General features: G+C 37.8%; 1 protein-coding gene across 1 annotated transcript; it reads right to left on the bottom strand.

Annotated features, from left to right (window-relative positions):
* Window positions 1–17,826: 17,826 nt before the first annotated feature.
* hyal6 (hyaluronoglucosaminidase 6) lies at window positions 17,827–24,305 on the bottom strand. Its single transcript, XM_063002479.1, has 4 exons — window positions 24,153–24,305; window positions 23,123–23,887; window positions 21,863–21,952; window positions 17,827–18,273 (listed from the first exon to the last, which is right to left on the bottom strand). The coding sequence occupies exons 1-4, from the start codon at window positions 24,303–24,305 to the stop codon at window positions 17,827–17,829; spliced, it is 1,455 nt and encodes a 484-aa protein (XP_062858549.1).
* Between the last annotated feature and the right edge of the window lie 351 nt (window positions 24,306–24,656).

Here is a 24,656-nt window from a genome sequence, read left to right on the forward strand (position 1 = left end):
AAGGTGTCAGAATACACAGTGCATCGCAGGTTGTTGCGTATGGGGCAGCAAAAGGGGGACCAACATAATATTTGGAAGATGGTTATAATGTTATGCCTGATCAGTGTATATTTAAAGACTTTCAGCATTTCATTTTTCATTTATTTTTAAAAACTCTTAATTGAGGATTGTTGGGTAAAATGGCAATTATATCCATTCAAAATCAAATCCACAAGACGCACAATGTCGGGGGGGGGGGGGGGGGGGGGCTGTCTACTTTCTAATCTATTGTATATATAACAATAAAAGTTAAACAATTGGATGGTTTGATGGTTGGATGGTTCTCCTTTTGCTGGTCTGATTCTGACTTAAATTTCCATCTTCAAACTAAAACATACTCAACTGCCCCTTAGAGAAATAACCACATTCAGCCACATGTTCACTCCAGAGTGGTACCCACATAGCCATAATAATAGCTGCTCTTGCCAAAGATCTGTCTGAAAACTAAAACATCTAGTCAGATTTCTTAACCACACATTGTGACATGCATAACAAAGCAATTAGAATAAGAACACTAATAACAATGAATGAACTCAAAAGTGTGTAATAAGATCCACTAATATGTGTAATCAGATGAGTAAAGAAGAAATATTAGCCTGTCGCATATAGAAGTGTTGTTACTTTTTTTGTACATAGAGTGACAATAAAGTGATACTTTACAAATTGTGAAACACGATGAGAAAGAGGCAGTTGCATGTTGAATCCATCAAATGTAACCATGACAATCATAACATTAGCAGCAAAATATTATTAAAGCCAGTCTATTATTATATAATTATTACATTGTCTACCCTTGAAGAGGAAAATGCTTGAGTACAAAATGCAGCGCTGTTGGTAAACTTGCTGGAAATATTTATATATCTTTAAGCTTCCCTAAAACCACAGCTTTTCTTTAGTAGTAATTATGATAAGTGTTTGTTGGTAAATCCTGTTTTTATGGAAAACTTTCAGCCAGCATCTTCAGAGAAACCACAGACGGCACAGAGTAAACCGGATGCAAACATTGCTGATCATCTTTATTTAAGCCTAATCTGAAAGAAATCATGGAGCTAAATACAAGCCAACATAAACAGTTTAAGAAGTGAACAAAGCTGGGGCAAAAAAAAAAGACTATTTGGCCGTTTCTGATTTTCTCTATTTTTGCAGATTTGACAGGCTTAATTGTTTCAGATCTTTAAACTAAAATTTTATATCATTTGTGATGTGCAGATGACATAAAATCACCGGAAATCAGAAATACCTAAAGGGTTGATTTAGGAGGGCTTAACAAACAAAGTGAAAAGATGAAATTTTTTTAAAGATGAAGAAATACTGGGTAGCTTTTGTGTACTTGGTCCAGTTATTAATAGCAGCCAGAGAAACTGACACATTGAAAAAGTAGCATGAAAAAGATTTTAAAAGGAACAATTGTCACGAATCCAGCCTCTTGGAGCTCCTGGAGCCACGTTAACATGCCACGTCCCTCTCTCCAGGAGAACATGTTAGAGGTGTTTTTGTTTAGGTTGGCAAGCCAACGCCCCCTCATGGTGATTGGTCTCCAGCTGCACCTTGTCTGAGTTAATTAGCTCAGGGGATTTAAGATGGCAGCTTGGAAACAGTCATTGGAGACTATTTTGCCTTTGAACGTGGTTTGCCTATGTCAGTCTGCCTTTGCCTAGCCACTATTAGCTCCCATCTGTCTGTTAGCGTCTGTCTGTCTGTCTGTCTGTTATTGCATTTAGCTTAGTGCTTGTGTGTTTAGATTAGTGTTAGTGGTTAGTGTAGCATTTGGTTTAGATTTAGCATTGTTCATATGTGTGTTTAGATTAGCTTTAGCATTTAGATTAGCATTGTTAGCTTAGGTCTTGTCTTGTTTCAACTTGTCTTGAGATCTTTGTCTTGTCTTTAGCTATTAATAAACATCTTGTTTGACATCTCTGAATGTGTGTCCGCCCCCTCTTGTCTGTTCCTAGCCCTAATCGTTACACAGTTTGTTCTTACAATCACTGTCACGGCCATGGCTACATCTACTTAAGAGCTACACAATAAACAGCAGGACTAGATCAATAATGCCTTTGAACTTGTTTGTGTTGAGACCTTTAAAAGTATATTGGATGTCAAAGAAAATGAATATATCCATGACCAAATCAATCTTCATCTTTCACTCAAAATCCAGATAACCAAATTAAAGCATTCATGTTTTGAACATAGTATGAGCCAAGAGCCAATTCATTGTATATAACAAGAAAGAAAACCCATTATGCTTGAAAGAGTTGAAGGTTGTATTGGGCCCACTTGCCCTGGAGATCGTGCCCCATCTGCATTGCCATTTATGACCGCCAGCAGGTGCATGTAGGCACAATGATTGACGTGTCAGTTCCTTTTACTTGACAAGACACCTGTGCATTCATCCTCTCCATTTGTTGCTATTTATCATGCTTTCTTCCTCCCACAGTTACCGGCTTCTCTGTTGGCAACCTGCTTTTCTCTAAAACTGTGATGCCAGACTCTATCTGGTACCATTATGTAAGAAATTTTAATTTTTTTCTGGGAAAACAGCCAGTTTTGTGGCACCATTCAGCCATCAAATGAAATCCACTCTGGATGAATGAGCTGCCCCAGGGGGGCCTTTCCGGAGAACTTGGATTTCACAAGTGTTCTGAGCAGCTTGCTATATTGTGAGAACCAGTTTCCATTTCTACTCTATCCCTATTCTATCCCTGTTCTCCTTTACAGGCTACAAATGTTTGTGTCTTTCATTTGTTACTTTGTTTTGCTTCTGTTATTTTGACTCATTTTTTCCTTTACCTGTTTTGTTGCTGGCTTTTTAGCCACAGTATTATTCTGAATTGGTTAAGAATCTTGCAAACTGGGTTCCTTTTCATGCCTTGCAGGTGCAGAGCTACAGTGCCTCAGTGGTGAGACTTTACTCACCCCATGACAAAGGTAAAAGAGGAAGAGATACCAGCTGGATGCATACAATCAAGTCAATCATATACATTCTAATAAGAAACTGAAACCTTAACAGCACATTACAATAATATTTAAATATTACGATGTCTTATAGTATGAAGTTCATTAATTGATATATCTTCAATATAGGCTTATTACCAATCAGGATACAGGACTATTGGTTGAAGGGCAAGAACAAACCCTGGACAGGGCACATATTTAAAACAGGTCACCACACACACACACACAAAACATTTACCCGCTTACACTTACTCTGGAGTTTTTTAGGCCAGCCTGGATGTGTTTGTGAGGTGGGACAAACCAGAATACCCAGAGGAAACCAAAGTGTACACAGGAAAAACATAATGGAGAGGCAAAAATGTTAAACTTCCAACAGACAGTGACTGAAGAGGTTTAGTCTCAGTACTCTTAAGGACTCTGGTACTATGCACCACCTACATTACCTACTGTGCTGCCATGCATTTGTATTAAGTGTACCTTTAAATTCAGTATGTATTTGTTAAGGCTTTTATACTAAAACTTATGTGCTTATAAACATGAGGTGTAGGGCAGTGTTGCTCAGTGGTAAAGGTACTGGACTAGTAATTAAAGGTCACTGGTTCAAGCCCCACCACCACCAAGTTGCCACTGTTGGGCTCCTGAGCAAGGCCCTTAACCCTCAATTGCTCAAAATTGTGTTCAGTCATACCTGTAAGTCATACCCGTACATTTACATTTTCTGCTAAATGCCGAAAATGTAAATGTAAAATGTGTATTATGAAAAAGACGTTCCTTTTTTAGAACTACTTCATCTGTACATTAGCAATCTGTTTTTGTTGATGAAGTTTACAGAGCTTAGAAATGTTGGCTGTACATTTTTACTATGTATTTTCTAAATAAACAGAATAATTAGATTTAATTAGATTTAATGTCATTTAATGTTTAGAAGATGTTTTCCAACTTAGTAACAACCACAATCCATCACTAAAGCCCTGACTTCGGCTTTTTATATTGCATTTATGTTTAAATGTCATGTAAGCTGAGATCTTCACAAAGAAAACTCACATAATGAGATATTTTCTGTCTTGTCTGGCTCTGTCTTGTCTACTTCTTTATACCTTTATATCTGTCTGAAGTATGTCTGAAAGTCACTAATCAGAGGTTGTGTTTAGTCATTTACCAACATTTAGCTTTGGAAAGGTTTCACAACAAAAAAGTGTATGAATCATGCAACTTCTTAGAGTTATACTGCATAAAGCTTTTAGTTCCAATACAGTAAATTCAGTAAATGTACAGTTCTAAAGTTAAAAAAAAGGTATGTCTTACAATTTTGGGTCATAAAGTTCTAAAGTGGGACTTGAATCATTATTGCACAGGTATAGTACAGAGATTGTCTTTAAATAAAGTCTTTAAGACTGTAAGATATTCTTAGATTCTTAGGGTTACGTAGTAATGCCTTTGAATTGTTTATTTACGTATGAAGTTAATGGTTGGCGCATTCAGCGCCCTAATCATAGTGTAGTGAAATCACACTTCCTTCTTGAGTTAATCTGAGGTCATGTTTTGGTCTGACATGGCTTGTATCAAGGAGTCGGGATCTTGTTTTTAACCTGATGCCTGCTGGTAAGGATGGAAGATAAAATCAGTTAAAGGAGCTAAAGTTTTGAAAAATAGTTACATCATCTTTATATGTTGAGTTAATATTAAAACTGTCTGTTCAGCTACAACACAAAACTAATGGGGACATAAGAGGATCTTTATGTTGGATTACTTTATCTTAACTTAAAAATGTACACGCCTTTTTGTTGATACGTGACCATACATTTACAGAGCTTGGCATCCTGGAATGTCCAGTGTATCCCCTAATGAATACATAATTTTGTTTCATTGTTTTCAATTTCCTTTTGGAACATTTTACTTCTGACAACCCCAGTCAGTCACTAAAGCCCTAAATGTGGTCTTTGTACTATTTTATCCTGCCATTGTGTAATCTTAAGAGCTTAGCATGGAAAACCCATATAATGAGAGATTTTCTGTCTCATCTGGTTATGTCTTATATAAAGCTCTGCAGACTCTGAAAATATACATTGTCTCCTTTTCATGCCTTTTTATGTCAGCCACCTGAAGGAGTCTTCAGCACTAATCATAGGTTGCCTTTAGTCATTTACTAGCATTTAGTTTGGGGAAAGTTTAAGATAAAAAAATAACAAAATTACATAGTACAAAAGTGAGTAACTTTTAAGATTTGCATTGCATAAATATTGTAGTGAGATTGTAAAAGCACAAACAGGTAGTTCTCAAGTATATGAAGTAATTTTCTTCATTCTGCATGGTAATAGCACACATCACAAGTTCAATATGAACACAATAGCTTATGTAATAATCTGCATGTGCATGTGTACTCACCTGAAGTTTCTGCAATGCCCGTTTAGTACCACTGCTCTGGGCACATGTATCATGGCCCTCTATGTGTCTCCTGAATGCTAGCATACTTTCTGTATGTTTCACAACCCATGCACCACTTTTATAAACAGAGGCAGAGAATGGGCGAGTAAAAAAGAGAGTTTCCTGAGAGGGAGGAGAAAACAACCACTGAGTCTCAACCAGGGAGCCACAACACTGCCATTGGCATTGATGAGAAGGAAAAGAGGGAGGCAAGGACTAAGCATGAACTCCAAATCTCATTGACTGTGTGTATGTGTGTATGTGTGTGTGTGTGTGTGTTCTCCCTGTAGTAATCATGCAGATCGACCATGTGTTACTCATCTCTTCCCCTCAGTCCACACAAGCAAAGCTCAGTAGTTTGGTGTACTCCAACCACCTCCACTGCTAAAAAACTGTCAGGCAAAGCATTATATGTGTACAGGCTCCATAGGAAGATCCTCGCTTTCCTTCTGGCCTTTCATTGTCTGCTTTTGCCCTGTTAGTCACAGCCTGCTGTGGCAGCAGACTAGACGTTAGTCAGAAATGTATTTCAAGCATGTAATTAAGCTAGAGCAAAACAATACTTGCAGAGGTGTTATTGTGCAGCGTTGGAGTCCTGCAGTGCAGATTCACCTCTAATGTGCAAGAATTTCTTATCTTAATTATGGGCTAAGTAGAGTGGATATCAATTCAAAGTCAAGTGAAAAAAATATGTGCATACTACTTTACAAAGCTGTCACAAAGCAGCTTTACAAAGATCCAGGTCCAAAACTGTCTGAAGTCCAAGAACTTCCTACATGTTGTGAGGAAGAAACTTTGAGAGGACTCAGCCTAGATAGTATTTTGATCAATAAAGTAAATAAATATAAACAAAATCATTTAAAAGTATATTTCAGGTTGTTGGTCTGTCAAAGTCTTGACTGCAACTTAAGGGTTAGGGTCCCAGGTGTACAGAAATAAAAAAATATATAATCGATTATACAGTAAGAATGATGATGATGATAAGGATGATAATAATTTCATTTTTCATTGCATTTTCATGTTTTACCACAGCCTTATCATGGTCAGGGTCACGGTGGGTCCAGTTTTCTTGAAAACACTTTCCGCAGTACAGTAGCACAACTCAGACAGGACGCCAATCCATTGAAAGATAATGATACTAATAATAATAATAATAATTATTATTATTATTATTATTATTATTATTATTATTATTATTAGGGTGGTACGATGGCTCTGTGAGTAGCACTGTCACCTCACAGCAAGTAGGTCCTGGGTCCTTTCTGTGCTGAGTTTGCATGTTCTCCCCGTGTCTGTGTGGGTTTTCTCCGGGAGCTCCGGTTTCCTCTCACAGTCCGAAAAACATGCAGTTAGGTTAATTGGAGACACTGAATTGCCCTATAGGTAAATTGGTGAGTGTATGTGTGTAAGTGTGTGTGTATGTGTGTCTGCCCTGCGATGGACTGGCGCCCCGTCCAGGGTGTTACTGTGTGCCTTGCGCCCATTGAAAAGCTAGGATAGGCTCCAGCGCCCTGCGACCCTAATTAGATAAGCGTTTAAGAAAGTGAATGAGTGAGTAATTATAATTATATATTTACTGTCTTATTTACCATGGCGTTCTCCTATTTAGGGTCACAGTGGATCCGATTCATTGGGCGAAAGGCAGGAAACACCCTGGACAATTTGTCAGTCCATCACAGGGCAAACACATACACACACACACACACACACACACACAGATACACACTCTCATACCAAGGGGGGCTTTCAATAACTTCAATTAATCTGACTGTATGTCTTTGGACTGAGGGAAGAAACCGGAGCACGCAGAGGAAAGCCACATGGACACATGGAGAACATGCAAACTCCACCCAGATATTTTAAAACGAATGCCCACAAGTATCTTTATCAAGTAACAAACTGCATCTGTTAACAATGTAGGCACAAGAACAGTTTCTCTGAAGTTGTATGGATTAGCTTATAAAAGCTTCCAAGCATTTACACACAAGCTCAATCCTGTACCATGCTGGAGTGATGTAAATCACAATCTTTGGACTTTGCAGTTTAACCCCATGTTGAATGAATGATGTATAATGCCATTTTTCTGCACTGTTTTCATGGATTAGATTGGGCAATAGTTTCGCTAAAGGGAAATCATATTGCTACAGCATCAATTGCTATCACTTGGTATTAAATAGAATGCTGAGTTTGGTGTGGAGGACTCTGACCGGCCTGCACATAGCCCTGACTTGATCCAAAATCTTTGAAGAGAATTGTATTCCTAAAACGGTGTAGATAGAGTATTTTCAAAAAGCTTATCTAATTAAAACACATAATTGTCTCGTTCAGGTCCGGCAGCAGCACTGTGCTGAGTGTGATCAATGAGGTGCTGGAAGCATCTCCTACATTCCAGTCTTCTGCGTGCAGCCAGTATGGAGACATGTTGTTCCAATGGGAGAAGTGGGTGAGCAGGAGAGGGGGTAGGAGAGCTTTAGTAGAAAACCACATTCCCACAGTAAAAGGAGTGGGATAGTTGTATTGGCTCGCTGCTTTGGATCTTTCCCTTACGCTTTGGGAACCCTGGGGTAAAAGGCAGATGTATATTTGAGGTGCAACCAGCAGACTATATTGACCAAAGCTCTTTTGGAGTCTCATAAGGAAATAATTAGCTCTTTCTATGTTTTCTGGTGGAAACAAAGCTGTAGACAGATATTATTTGGATAAGATTTGTAACTGCTATGCTTTTAAACTCAATCCGGTTTCCTGTTATGCTTCTTTGCAAAACCACTTCTGCTTGGTTCTGTTTTACTTTAAAGATTTCATGTTGACAGTAGGGTTCACTACATGTTGACCGAGTCTCTGGATTGTTAAAGAAACTACACTGTCTGCTCAGTCTGGACCTTGTAGCAATTTTCTGACAATTGCTTAAAATGGCAATACTCCATACTACCATAGTGCATACTTATACTATATAGTGTATATTGCATTCTCGTCTACTTTAATGCATACTTGCTTTTACTTGCTGGTGCAATTTCCTCAAAATAATATATAATAAGGTGCCTAGGTGGCGCAGCGGGATATTTCACTAGCACACCAGCGCAGAGATTCTGAACACCTCGGTTCGAAACTCGCCATTGCCACCAGTCGGCTGGGCACCATCTAGCAGGCATAATTGGCAGTGCCTGCAGCAGACGCTAATTTGCCACCATGTCTGCTAGGGCGGGATGACCAGACTATGGGTGGGGTCTTTAAACGCTGTGCAAGGACCCTGGTTGGCAGATGGAGGCGCCTGTGCAGTAAGCATGGGTGAAAAGAAGGGGTCCGCTAGGACTGTGCACACATTGGAGGAGGCGTAAGCAGCAATATACCCTCCTCGAATGCACACCCAGGGCAATTTTAATAGCTCCAGTTGTGACCTGACTGCATGTCTTTGGACTGTGGGAGGAAACCGGAGCTCCTGGAGGAAACCCACACGGACACCGGGAAAACATGTAAACTCCACACAAAAGGGACCCATAGCACTTCACCTTGCTGTGAGGTGACAGTGTTACCCACTAAGCCACTGTGCTGCCCACTATTTGTTTCATATATTGGACAAAACACAGCATATGTCCTCTTTTCTTTCAGCTAGCTTTATATTTAATAAATAGCAGCTGCTGCTTCAAGTGAATAAAGGTAATTGCATGTAAAAATTGGTGTTGTCAGAATACAACAATGTAGTGTGATAAACACAGTGTACCTATTGCTTTAAGGGCAATTTGCTAGCAGGGAAATGTTATGCTGACAGGTAAAATTTCAGTATCCAGTGGAATGAACTGTCTAATGATCTTGTAGTGTACTCTCGTTTAGTCCTATGTGTTTTTTATAAGTATGTCTGTAAATTACAGGCTTTTCACCAGCCAAGTTGACTACTACGTTCAGTGAGCAGCAATTTGCAACAAGTTTATGTGACACACCTGAACATTTTAAAATGCAATGCTAACATTTTCCAGGGTTCATGCATGTACTGAGAGAAACAGCCTAGAGTAAAAGTGTGAGTTCAGCTACTTTGTGAATGTTTTTGCAATTAATTGCAACATCAGAGCTCCTACAAGTCTCATACCAGTGACATCTGCCAGCTTTCCGTATTATTGTTATTGGTACTGTAGGTGGTGGTGTGGATGTTAAGCATCTCATGTCCCATTGCCTTTAACCACATTTCATCACACAAGGTGGGAGGTCTGTTTCATAAAACCACAGGCTGGGCCATGTGCCCCAGTGTTGAGTAAAGGCTCTTTTCAAGTTTGCAGCATCATGCAGGATTTGGTTTGTTGCTTCAGATGGGACATTTTTCTACATTTCAAACCAAGATAGAATTACACTTTCTCACTGCTAAACATGATCTAAACCTGGGTTATACATACAGCAATTCTTCCAAACTAATGTGTTTTTGTACGTTTTTAGTCTCTTTGCGATTTGAATCTCTTACTGGAACTCACAGACATCTGTTTAAGTTTATTGCTGATGAAAATGGTTTTGCTGTAAATTAGGTTTAGCATCAATATAAATCATTCTCGAAGGGAGTTTCATCTTTCAGCCATGGGTAAGTCTAGATTATTGAAGTCATTCATTAATAGTCCATGTAATCATTCAGGATGTTTAGGTTACTGATGATAATGATTATTATTATTATCATTTATTCATTTCACAGTACATTGCAGATGATACCTACTCAGTAAAGGTGAAAGAAGGTCACAGAAAGAATGGCTCATTGTTTGACCTATAAGTGTCCTTTTTTACTATTTTATTTAGACAATTTCTCCCAATTTAGCATAGCCAATTAGTCCTCGCTGCTGGAGACCCCAATCGCATCCGAGGAGGGTTTATTTACCTGACACACACTCGCTTTGACTCACAGTCCATGGACCCCTTCTTATTCACCCTTCTTTTTTTTACTTTGGTGGATGTGCATGTGAAGCCACTCTTAAAAGCATCGCTGACTAACCTTTACATTCCTCCACTACAAGACTACTAACCAGGGTCACTAACACTGCTTCATAGACCCCACCCCCTTTTAGTCCGGTCTTTTCTCACCCAGCAGATAAGTGGCCAATTTTGTCTGCTACAGGCACTGCCATTTGTGACTGCTAGGGTGCGCCCAGCCAACTGGTAGCAGACCTGAGAACTCGTAGAGTTCAGAATCCCAGCGCTGGTGCACTAGTGTAATATCCCGCTGCACCACCTGTGCGCCACCTATGAGTGCTCTTTAACACAAGCCATCATGTTGCATGAAATGTGCAGCAGAAGGCTTAAGATAAAAAGAGAACAAAACTCCACCTACCAAGATCACCAGCAGAGATCCTTTTCTCCTATTCCGACAGAACCATACACATCTTGTCAGCTTCTATGTAAAGTGTTTGCCACATCAATGCCCATCAACATCCATGCAATTTCCAATCCACAGTCATTGCATCAAAAGAAAAAGACATTTATTGCAACTTAATGTTTCTGTCATCTGTCTGCTATTCCAGACTGGCGATCATGAAGTCCAAGTCATAAGATTATCTGTATAAGGAGTGCTGGAATGCACTGTTTGGGTGTCAGTAAAAAATAACTAAAACATGCACATTCATGTCAAAGATATGGTCTGTGATGCGTGATGTAACAAAGATGAAACAATTAGGAATTGTTGTAAATAAAACTGTTTAACTTTCAGTAAATGAAATGCTTCTTTATTGGTTTTATAACATGCAATCAAAAGACAACACCCTATTAAATACATATGGTTATGATCATGTAGTATATAGCCATGTCCAAAACAAATTAGTTTAATTTAAAAGTTTGATTCCAGCACCATGAAACAGGCTAGCACCTGACTGGGCCTTCATCAGAAGCATATATTTGCTTAACCATAATTAAATCAACCATTATTTAATTATGGTTTAACAGTCTTTACATTTGTATTGTATTTTTACAAGAAACAAAGAAACGAAAGACATGTGCATTTTCATTATTAGTATATCATTATTGAACTGACTATAATGAGTAATATTAAATTCACAATTCACAAAAGGAAAAAATAAACACTAGTAAAATATCTGACAATTTTTTTTTTGAAATTCATAACAAGAACAGCTGGACATGGAGCACAATAGCATCTAAGTATATTCATAAGCAAAAAGTATAAAATGATAAAGATGCCCCATACCAGCTGAGAACAAGAAAAAACCTTAACGTGTAAGTGATGTGTTTAACTTGTGTCCTAGCTAAAATAAGTTACACTTTATGGCCAGGAGTAGGTGAAAACCCCAACATTTGGAAAATTATTCAGGTATTGCAGTCACATCTATTTCTGATGTGTAAAAAATCAAGCCTGTAGACAAAACTTGAAAGTAGAATGGTCATACTGAAGAGCCTCTTTATTATGATACCTGTCTCCATATGTCTTCTATTGAAAATGTGTGATGCATCATATGCATTATAAACGAAAACAGAGCCTCTGAACTTTTGAAGAATTGGGGGAAAGAATTATTTAGTGTGCAACATTTGGTGTCATCAGTTGCAAAATGATTACAAAATAATGTTAAAAATACATGGAATGTAACACATTGGTCATCTTCCTGTTTTTGAAATGTGTCATAGTCATATTTGATATCCATTTGTCTTTCAATACAGGTTAACCAGAATTTGCTAATCATTGCTACAGTAAGGACTGCACCGTGAATGTAACAATGTCTTTTCCAAAACCCGTATGAGTGGAACAGAAGATCTGCATCTTGCTTTGACTCTGAGAACCTGCTATTAGTGGTTAGAGTGTGAGGGAAAGTAAACTGTTAGTTGATGCAAGAATTGTTGGAAAGATCAGATGGTAAACCTCTGTAATTTCCATATCTCTTCATTTCAAACCCACATTTAAATCAGAGGCATTGTGCTAATTATAATATTTCAGTTTAAACCTATGGAATAGCATGCCCTGATGTGTTTGTAACTAAAGAATTATGTGTTGCATAATCTGAGAGAAGAAAGTCATGCACTTCACCAACTGGTGCCATTTGTTACGTAAGATGTACTTAAAAATTAGTAAAATGTTATTCTGTTCTTTCACATCATATCATTAGCGTCCAAATGCTGCTGCTCTTGATTTATGTTTTAACCTTTCAAAATGGCTGTTTTCTAACATTACAGCTATTGCTGTCCTTAAGTTACTGAAAAACTAACAATAAATCGTGGGGTCTGAAGCTAGAATTAAGTATACAAAACAGACAAGCATCTAAATAAACATTTAAGTGTGTTTTACTGTTACAAGTCACTGACAAAGCACAAAAGCACATTTACTAAAGTACTAATTGAAGCATAATGTCAATAATTACTATTATTATGAAAAACTAAAATAATTCACAGAGCGTTAAAATGCCCAACTTCACCAATGCTGGACTGAATTGGCACTAATTTCCACTGACACAATCCAAAATCTTGTCTAAAGCCTTCTCTAAAGAATTAAGGCTGTAATTGAAAGCTGCATTTTGAAACCATAGAAATTAACTAAATAAAAGAACATAAGTTTTGCACTGGGGCGTCCAAGAAGCTTATGGTTTGCTGTCCTGAACTGTGTAATTGGAACACAAAACTCTTTGTCCATAAAAACCTTTAAGGCTTTGAGTTCTTTTATACAATATATAGATAAATAGATGGATGGATGGATGGATGGATGGATGGATGGATGGATGGATGGATGGATGGATGGATGGATAGATAGATAGATAGATATCAGCTCCACTTATCATATAGAAGCAATTTGTTGTTCTACAATAAATGACTGTAGTCCATCTGTTTCTCTACATGCTTTATTATCCCCCTTTCATGCTGTTATTCAATGGTCAGGACCCCCACAGGACCACTACAGAGCAGATATTATTTAGGTGGTGGATCATTCTCAGCACTGCAGTGACACTGACATGGTGGTGGTGTGTTAGTGTGTTAGTGTGTGTTGTGCTGGTATGAGTGGATAAGACACAGCAATGCTTATGGAGCTTTTAAACACCTCACTGTCACTGGTGGACTGAGAATAGTCCACCAACCAAAAAATATCCAGCCAACAGTGCCCCGTGGGCAGCGTCCTGTGACCACTGATGAAGGTCTAGAAGATGACCAACTCAAACAGCAGCAATAGATGACCAAGGTGGACCAACTAGGTAGGAGTGTCTAATAGAGTGGACAGTGAGTGGACACGGTATTTAAAAACTCCAGCAGCGCTGCTGTGTCTGATCCACTCATACTAGCACAACACACACTAAAACACCACCACCATGTCAGTGTCACTTTATTGCTGAGAATGATCCACCACCTAAATAATACCTACTCTGTAGTGGTCCTGTGGGGGTCCTGACCATTGAAGAACAGAGTGAAAGCAGGTTAAAAAAAGTATGTAGAGAAACAGATGGACTACAGTCAGTAATTGTAGAACTACAAAGTGCTCCTATATGGTAAGTGGAGCTGATAAAATGGACAGTGAGTGTAGAAACAAGGAGGTGGTTTTAATATTATGGCTGATCAGTGTATGTATATATATATATATATATATATATATATATAGTATATACTGTATATATATACAGTGTATCACAAAAGTGAGTACACCCCTTACATTTCTGCAAATATTTCATTATATCTATTCATGGGACAACACTATAGACATGAAACTTGGATATATGTCTTCTGAAAATAACAACACACAGCCATTAATGTCTAAATAGCTGGCAACATAAGTGAGTACACCCCACAGTGAACATGTCCAAATTGTGCCCAAATGTGTCGTTGTCCCTCCCTGGTGTCATGTGTCAAGGTCCCAGGTGTAAATGGGGAGCAGGGCTGTTAAATTTGGTGTTTTGAGTACAATTCTCTCATACTGGCCACTGGATATTTAACATGGCACTTCATAGCAAAGAACTCTCTGAGGATGTGAGAAATAGAATTGTTGCTCTCCACAAAGATGGCCTGGGCTATAAGAAGATTGCTAACACCCTGAAACTGAGCTACAGCATGGTGGCCAAGGTCATACAGCGGTTTTCCAGGACAGGTTCCACTCGGAACAGGTTTCGCCAGGGTCGACCAAAGAAGTTGAGTCCACGTGTTTGGCGTCATATCCAGAGGTTGGCTTTAAAAAATAGACACAAGAGTGCTGCCAGCATTGCTGCAGAGGTTGAAGACGTGGGAGGTCAGCCTGTCAGTGCTCAGACCATACGCCGCACACTGCATCAACTCGGTCTGCATGGTCGTCATCCCAGAAGGAAGCTGACGCACAAGAAAGCCCGCAAACAGTTTGCTGAAGACAAGCAGTCCAAGAACATGGATTACTGGAATGCCCTGTGGTCTGACGAGACCAAGATAAACTTGTTTGGCTCAGATGGTGTCCAGCATGTGTGGCGGCGCCCTGGTGAGAAGTACCAAGACAACTGTATCTTGCCTACAGTCAAGCATGGTGGTGGTAGCATCATGGTCTTGGGCCGCATGAGTGTTGCTGGCACTGGGGAGCTGCAGTTCATTGAGGGAAACATGAATTCCAACATGTACTGTGACATTCTGAAACAGAGCATGATCCCCTCCCTTCGAAAACTGGGTCTCATGGCAGTTTTCCAACAGGATAACGACCCCAAACACAACCTCCAAGATGACAACTGCCTTGCTGAGGAAGCTGAAGGTAAAGGTGATGGACTAAACCCAATTGAGCACCTGTGGCGCATCCTCAAGTGGAAGGTGGAGGAGTTCAAGGTGTCTAACATCCACCAGCTCCGTGATGTCATCATGGAGGAGTGGAAGAGGATTCCAGTAGCAACCTGTGCAGCTTTGGTGAATTCCATGCCCAGGAGGGTTAAGGCAGTGCTGGATAATAATGGTGGTCACACAAAATATTGACACTTTGGGCACAATTTGGACATGTTCACTGTGGGGTGTACTCACTTATGTTGCCAGCTATTTAGACATTAATGGCTGTGTGTTGAGTTATTTTCAGAAGACAGTAAATCTACACTGCTATACAAGTTGTACACTGACTACTCTAAATTATATCCAAGTTTTATTTCTATAGTGTTGTCCCATGAAAAGATATAATAAAATATTTGCAGAAATGTGAGGGGTGTACTCACTTTTGTGATACACTGTATATATATATATATATATATATATATATATATATATATATATATACAGTATATATATACAGTATATATATATATATATATATATATATATATATATATATATATATATATATATATATATATATATATATATATAATCATTCATAGAACATATGTTTGCCATTCCCACCCCACTACTACCCACATATAAGCAGGTGTCTAAGCTCTTTAATGTGCCCCTCTGGAGAGCAATGATCTGAGTTCACTCTGTTTCTTGTTAAGGTGTTTTCCTCCTTTCCATTTCCCAGTAAGAAGTCTGCTTTTGCTTTCGTTGGATATGTTCATGCCAACCCAATAAACTTCAGGAATCTGTTGGTCTTCGTATCCCATTTCTAGGTTTCTGGAAGTGTTCTGCTCTACATTAACAAATGTTGGGTGCGTGTCAGTATGCATGACTTTACAGCTTCAAACCAGTAAATGATACAAACACAAATCAATGTTCCAGTCTTGTCCAGATCTTGCTTTAGAGGTGAGGACTGGAATACAGAATTCCATTGGATAATGGTCCTAACATTCATTCAGCCCCACACCTAGTTTGTGCATATTATTACTGCATTTGATTACAACCACATTAAAAAAAAGTTGGAACTGTGAGAAAAATGTAAATACAATTAGCTAGCAATGAAAAAAAAAAATTTTTATTTTATTTTTTATTTTTTTTAGATATTCTCATTCTATATTTGATGGTTGCACTACTATCCAGAGAAGTTGGGACACCAATTAACACCAATTGTTGTACTTGTGGAAGCACTTTTTAAATAATCGTAATTGTTTTTGTAATTTATGTTCAATATTTTCTTCAGTTCATAATGTTATGGACCATGGATGCTGAAATCCCCTAAATTCTAGCAAAAGTCAATTGAGAAACATTGCTCTTTTTTTGCTAAATGAGAAACTATGGCCCATTCCTTTCCACTATCAGCCCAGAGAAAATTATACTAAACGTCTTGTGGGTCAACTAGATGTCATCTAAATGCCACTCCTGAGAAGGTTCACCACTGTTTCAAATTTTCTCCATTTGTGGATAATGACTCTCACTGTGGTTTGGTGGAGTCACAGAGTCTTAGTAATGCTTAGTAATGGCTTTGTAACCCTTTCTAATTTGGTAGAGGACTTTAATGACCTTGTTTCACATCTGTATTTGAATCTCTTTAGAGTATGGTGGCATCATGTGTTGATCTTTGAGACCTTCTAGCCCGATTCACAATGTTAGATAGGTTCTATTTAATTGATGTTTAAATTAAACAGGATTGGCAGTAATCATGACTGAGTGTGACTGGTGAAATTGAACCCAATTGTCAGCTGAATTTGGTGAACTGGTGGATTTAGTAGCTAAGAGAGCAATTACTTTTTCACACAGGGCCAAAAAGGTCAAACTGCATTTTTCCTTTAATAAATGAAGAATTTTTTAAAAAGTATTTTACACTAATTGGGTTGTATTTGTCTAATATTAAAAGTAGTTTGCTGATCTCAATCAATATGGAAAAACAGAAAAAACTAAGAGAGGGGCAAATATTGTTTCACAGCACTATACTGTTACATTCATAAAATGTCTGTATTGAGAACGTAATGCTACAATATGTTTTCTTTATGAGATTTTTTTATGATTAGTGCATGTGCATCTGGATACTGGGCCTTGGTTCACCAGTCGTGTATACCCTAACAAATACTAATGCAAAGGTACTGAAATCAAAACATTAATGACAAAGTAAGAAATCAAGCAAAATAAAAGTACACTTTATGCAATAACACTGTTTTACAGCATTACATTGAGGCAGCAAATAATTTACATAAAATTTGTGAAAAAATCACTTGGTTTATTACTAGTTTTTCACAGTTAGCTGTGTAAAGATAATAAGCAAACTTGTAGAGGGCATTTTTTGAGGCAAATAATACATAATAAAACTGATGTACTTGATGATATGTTAATCACTGTAAGAGATGTATAATTCAATTCACTTACTACAGGCAGGTCTGTCATAACAAAAGCATTCAAATGATATATTGCCTGAGGTTTTGCCTATAACTGCGGCAATTTTCATGTTTTATGAAAATTAATTGTAAATGTTGGCTGGTGGCAATACAAAATTTGCATACAAAATATTTAAGTAATTAAAATTTAAATAAAAACCCTAACATTTACTCATTCATAAATTGTTAGAACTGGCTTTATCACTAGGTCATCAAATTACAAATTACATTTGCAATGTATTTTCACATTATAATGTTATGACTTTTTAGCAAAACATGCTTCTGCTTATAGGATGAGACACTTTATAATGAGACATAGGATCAGGAACATGAAGATGGACAGACAAGCAAAATGAGAGGACAGAACGACAAGCATCTCCCAGAGGTTGTTGAGCTGGACAGTCTGAGGGTGTTCCTGCTGCGGCACTTCACAGTACATGCCTGTCCAACCCTGGTAGCAATGGCAAATGAACTTTTGCTTCATGTCCAGAATGTCTTGTTTGTTTAAATGGCCGTTCACATGGAAACGTGGCCCGATATGTCCATGGTTGAGGTGAATGCTAAAGAAATTAGGGTTTAGGTGAAGGTAAGTGCCAGAATTCAGACCATTACGCACACATTTTCCATTTTTCTTGCACAGGGCCTTGCTGCACAGCTTGGCTGCAGAGGTAACATTGATGACATAATGGCCCAGTGGGCCGTCAATGTACTTTTTCACTCTTAGACAGTTTTTCTGCAAAGACATGAGTCAAGAGACAAGTGATTAAGCTTTCCATAGACAGATGGAAGGTTATTGTTGTGGGCACACAAGGACTAAACATATGAGGAACAACACATGACTAAATATTCAGTTTTATATTGTTAGAAGTGTTTTTTTTCCCTTTTAACATCCACCAAGCTCACAATTACTTTATTTTTTTCATTTGTTTAACCCAATGGCAATAGTGCTAGCTTTAAACACAAAGTGAAAATATACTCTGGACAGGGTGTCACACACTGTCATGACCAAAAATATTGGCACCTCTCAGTATCCCGGCTTTAACAGTTCGAAATGTTATCAAGAACTACTCTTGGAATAGTCAAGAACCTTCCAGGATGTGGTGAAAAGAGGAAAATTGATGAGATGACCCTATGAAAAATGGTTTTAAAATGTGGTAATGAAACCACATACAACAATTGAAGAACTTTTGTGATAGTTTTAAGCAGTATTATATGCTGCACACTTTACAAAACTTAAGGAAATACATAAAAAAGAGCCAAAACATACATAGACAAATCCCAATGTTTTATGGATGGATCAAACCAAACTATAACTTTTTGGCAATGTACCAACGTTATGTTTGTAGACAGCAAAATAAAACCTATAAAAAGTGCATCCGACCTACAGTGAAACACAGTGGAGGATCCATAATGTTATGGGGCTGCTTTGCTGCATCTGGAACTAGAGGCCGATAACATGATACAGGAACAATGAAATAGAGCATTTTTGAGTCAAATGTGATCCCAAGTTTAAGAAAACAAAATTGAACAAAAAGCAGGATAAAAGTACATGAGTATGGTTGAGAAAGGAAAAAATGCGCTCTTTTAAACTGACCAGCAATGAGACTTGATCTCTCCATGGAGAGACCTGAAATTCACTATTGTGAAATGAACCATGCAAACATTCAGGAGCTTGTGAGTGCAGTGGAAGGGTGGAAGAAACCACCAGTAGGCAGGAGCAAAAAACTCACCAATGGCTACAAAAACAGTTAGAGGCCATTGTTGTTAAAGGTTAAGCAACCAAGTATCAGGAAAACGTGCCTTTAATCCTATCCATGTTTCTTACTTCTTTTTTTAAATGACTGCATTTATGTTGACAGGTCAACTTTTTTTGGACCGCTAATGTTGGTACATATGGCTTTAATTCAAAAGAACATTTTACAAGACCATTTGTTTCAAGGGTACAAGTCCATCTCCACAGAACGCAATGTTCTTGTTTCCACTGTGAGCAATGTCATTAAAAAGTTTACAGCCCATTGCGCTGTGGCTGACCTTGGAGGAGAAAAACTGATGGAAGATTGCAGTGAAGGATTATTCAAACAGTGAATAAAGAATTTCAATCAACTTCCAAACATCTTCAAGCTGAACTGCAGATACAGAGTATAACAGTGTCAGCTCACACTATTCATCATCACAAAAATACAGGACATTGTATTAGGAGACCCAGAGGAGACCACTGCTGGCACAGACATAGAAATGCCAGACAAGAATTTGCCAGAACCTACATAAGGAGGCCACCATCCATCTGGATAATGTCCTGCGGGCAGATGAATAGTGAAGAAGTGCTGAAGAGTTTTGAAGTAGCCAGGAATAATTACAAATCTAAATCCCATCGAACACCTGTCAAAAGATCTCAAAACATTGAGAGAAAGCACGGTGCAAATCTGAGAGACCGGGAGCAGATGGTTATAAAAAAGTAAAGAGGTGAAAAAAGCTCATTCATGCTTAAAGAAAAAGATTGATTTTATTTATGTAGGAAATGCTTGTTTCCAAAGAGTGTGCTACCAAATTTGAAGTGCCAATCATTTTGTCCAGTCAATTTGTAAAGTTCTGTTGGGAATGATATGATATATTTGACTTTTTTCTCATCTTTTGTGTGTTGTTCCAGGTCAAATTGAAAAATAAACATGTGAATACCAAAGCATTTATAATTTGCAGAAGTGGTGCATTTACAGAAAGAAGTGCAGTGACTGTTGGAGCATGTTTTTAAATGGTAAAAAAAATATGTCTGTATCCTAACATACAGTAACTGAAGGCATGGTTCAAAATCCGATACTTAAAACCCAGGTTGCTGTGTGTTATCCACTATGCCAGCTGTGCCACCATGCCACACAAAATGTTTAAGTGATGATTATGTTTTCCATAATGTTTTTCTAATTTTGTCTATGACGGTAAATTAAATAATAAATTCAGAAGAAAACAAAAAATTCACAAAACACCCAGTGCAATTTTTGCTTTTTCAGTGACTGCAGTAACACTTTTAAAGTGTATAATATTTTTTGAAAATAATTTAGAAATTCAGCATTTCTTAAGGACAGAATGGTACATTTCTTGACTTATTTAAAGTGTAGGGGTTAGAGTTCTTCTAACTTAACTTCTATGCTATAAATATCCTTTTTTATACAGGGAGTTTTATTTCAGCACATTTTGTTATGAATAAAACTTTAGTAGGCCATCTTGCAGTCAGTTTGGGTGAAAGTGGAGTAAATGGTGCCATAAAAAATCCATAAAATTGGCTTTTTGTTTAAATAATTACTTTTTTATATTTTATTCTGTCAACCTGTGAGGATGCAGGTAAACTTACATGTTTTAAGTCAATAGAATTGTTTGATACCATAACTGTATATATCCAAGTGGAAGCACATAATCTGATAAAATATTACATATTTGTTATAATGACAAACTGCAAAGTCTGAAGTAAATCTGTGAAAACCTGCAAAACTGCTAAAAGGTGAATACAGACCATTCCAAGTAATTAACAATAAATCTATTACTGGTCTTTAATGCATTTCTGTGTTGAAAAGCAGGTACAACTTTACGATGTGGGCAGGGTGCATCAAATGAGTTATAAACTGTGTGGCCAAAAGTATGTGGACACCTGACCATGAGCTTGTTAAACATCCCATTTCAAAACCATGGGCATTAATTTGAAGTCGTGGTCTTCTTGTGGCTATATCAGCCTCACTCTTACAAGAAGGCTTTCCACAAGAATTTTAAGTGTGTCAGGAAGAATTGTTGTCCATTCAGTCTAAAATGCATTTGTGAGATATGGGCACTGATGTTAGATGGGAAGGCCAGGCTTTCGATAGTTTTAATTAATCCCAAAGTACAGTCATGTCATGCTAGAAAAATGTTTTATTTTATATATTTATTTTTATTAACCTTTTTAGCAGTGGGTGTAACTAAATCGCCTATTTTTGGCCATCTTCATTACAAATTTCATTATAAATTATGTTTAAAAACAAATAACACTAGTAACACTAACTGTCTCATAAGTTTCTAAATTCTTAATCCTAATTGCTCTATTTGTGCTAAATGCCTTTTGGCTGAAACAACCCTAAAGTAAAAATACCTTGAAAGCACAAACATTTATTTGGCCTTGTACTGTTGTTTATTTACAAAATCTAAACCTCATCAGGTCCTCTTATGAGTAAAGACATGCTAAAGCAAAGACATGCTAAATGAGTTTGTAACTAGCCTGCTGTGAAAAATCACCCAGCTTTAATTAGTGGAATTCGAGGAATGTTCCACACACTAATGTGTATCATATGGATGGTGTGTACCTGGGATTGAGCATACTCAGATGAACCCCACAGGACTACTCCTGCTGCTCCCAGCGCTGCACTCTCCCCTATTGTATGAACTAGATCCCTCTGTAGAAAGCACAATCTTTTTGTTATTCCACTACTAATAACTAATAACACAAAAAACTAACTTTAAATGTTAAACAGTGCTTTAGGGACAATGTTTTGATGCTCTCTTGGGGAAAAAAAAGCACTGTACTTTAACATCATAACCTCAATACAGCTGTGAAGCATGGTGGAGGGTCTCTATCAGGAAATATTGGGTGCAAGGCAGGAATACCTAGGACAAGGCTGTGATCCATTACAGGGCTGCAGCCATCCTCCCTCAGACATAGCCGATTATGTCTGTGTAGACGTGCAGCTGATCAATAGCACCACTGAAATTCGAACCTGAATTTCAGCAATAGTGGCCTAGAGTGAACTGCTGAACTATTAGCCTTTGATTAAAGACATTTCATCAGAAATTGGATGATGTAACTAGACAATGCCTGATAACACATGAAAATGTACAGGTTTAAAAAAAAAAAAAACCTTTACACAATACTTCCAGACTGGACAGTGAAAATAAATCAGTTATATTATAAGAAAAAAGATGATGTGTTGCCAAAGTTCACAAATGTTCTCTGTCAACTGTATAAACATATCATTAGTACTAAAGTGACCAATCAAATAGAAAATAGTATTGTTCCTGTGCACCACCTGCTCCGGAACATTCCATTCCTTAATCTGTGACTGATGAGTCTTTTACCATATTTAAGATATTCAAGATGTTCTGGAGTGAAATAAATAAATTATTCAACAAAACCTCTCTGTTATTTTACAGACTATTTTGTCTGGACCAGTACTGAACCAGAAATGGACCAGAAATATGATATTGTAGGAAAAAATGGCAATTTGAAAAGAATGTCTGTGAGAATCTGTACCCATTCAGTTAAAAGAGTATTTGTGTGATCAGACTTCCTTCCTTGTGTGAACAGTTTTTCAATTCATCTCAAATATGTTTAAGGGATGCTTTGTAATGGAGTTCATCAACACCAAATTCACTCAGCAATGTCTGTATGGACCTGCCATCCACGCAGGGAACAGGTAAGAGCAAAGTTGAAAGCATATTATTTATTTTATATAATTGAGTTTATACACATTTTAGCGACAGATGTGGCTGAAACACCTAAACTCAATTATAAGAACAGATGTCTATGAACTTTTTGCCATATGGTGTATCTTATTTACACCCCTTACCTCAGATAGCACAGCAAAGGTGTAGGCATAGAATGGCCTAGAGTACACAAATACAGGTAGGGCGTAGTCACTCCTGGCAATCGATGCAATCCGTATGGCCTCCTTTACACGATAGTGTACAAATTTAACAGCATTGGGTGAAGACCTCAGCTCATAGTCAAGGTATATCGATGGATAAAGTGCTGTGCTTTCCCTCCAAAGCCACATGAGGTGGTCATTTCGCACATGCTCTATGTTGGGGCACTTTCCTGTGTAATTTTCAGGGTGCTGTTTGTAATCGTAGTTATAACAGTCTGGAAACAAATAAAAGCCCCAGAGGCCACATGGTCGGCGAGTCTTTGCAAGAAATAGAGTTGAATTCATAAATTCCTGTCCAGCTTTCTCAAAGTCTTCCTCAGCTTTCTTGTCTACTTTACCCTTTGGCCAGCCTGGATGGGCCTTCTTCACCAGTTCCTTGGATTTGTTCAGGTAGATGTTCTTGGAGCCCCAGTTACGTACCCACTGGGGCCGCCAATTTTCCCAGTCTATGACACCAAGACCATGGAAGTCTTTATATGGAACAAGCTTGTCTATGTCTGCTTGAGCTTTATTAAGGTGTTTGCTCAGACTCTGGTTCTGAGGCAGGCCTCCATTGATGGGGACTCCTGGAACGGTGTAATAAGGGTAGTAACCCAGGTCTCTGTGATAGAAAATAGTGACATTTTGGCCACTCAGTGTCTCATTATCGTCAGCGATAATGTCGAAAACACTCAAGTACAGGTCCACCTTTAAAAAAGACACAAAGATTTTTTTAAAATACACTCAGATATAAGCAAGCAGGAATTATGAAGGATCTAGTTAAGTCCAATTCATAATCAACTTTTCTTTTAATTAATTTGTTAAGACAGACTATAATCTGTTTGTTTGACCTACATAGTGAATATGAATAATCAACATAAAAAAATATGTACAGTGTGGACCAAATCTTTAAGACCACTGGTAAAAATGATATTATATTGCATTTTTGCATGTTAAATTATTTGTTTACCACCTTAAATTGAAGACGGCAAGATTTAGTTGGTGCATTCCAAACCACTATAAATGGATGATGTGGTAGTAGAGGAGCATGGGCTTGCTTCAACTGAACCTCTTGGACACTAACCAGCCCCAACACTGCCACAACAAGCAACCCATTCAGAGCCATCATTGTCATGCCCACATGGATCAGTTAACAAACCTTTAACAAAAAGAGGGGAAAAAATCACATTCCACAATGTGCAAGCTGTACATGTTTGAGGGTCACTTGGCAAAGATAATTACTGAGAGAAATAGCATGAATGTTTGGTTCACTGAGCAGTACTGCTCCAAATTCCACATAACACTGGTTGTTTGTGTTCTATGATGGTTCCTCAGATATAATTCATGTAGCCATTTTCTTTCACCTACAGTTGCAAGGAAAACAAATTTGAATACTTTGAAACCTAGATTTCTGCTTTAAACGCTCATAAAATCTGGTCTAATCGTCAACATGTCCAACACAATTGAAATGCTGTAG

Source organism: Trichomycterus rosablanca, chromosome 1 (genome assembly GCF_030014385.1).
Source record: "Trichomycterus rosablanca isolate fTriRos1 chromosome 1, fTriRos1.hap1, whole genome shotgun sequence".
Lineage (NCBI taxonomy): Eukaryota > Metazoa > Chordata > Actinopteri > Siluriformes > Trichomycteridae > Trichomycterus > Trichomycterus rosablanca.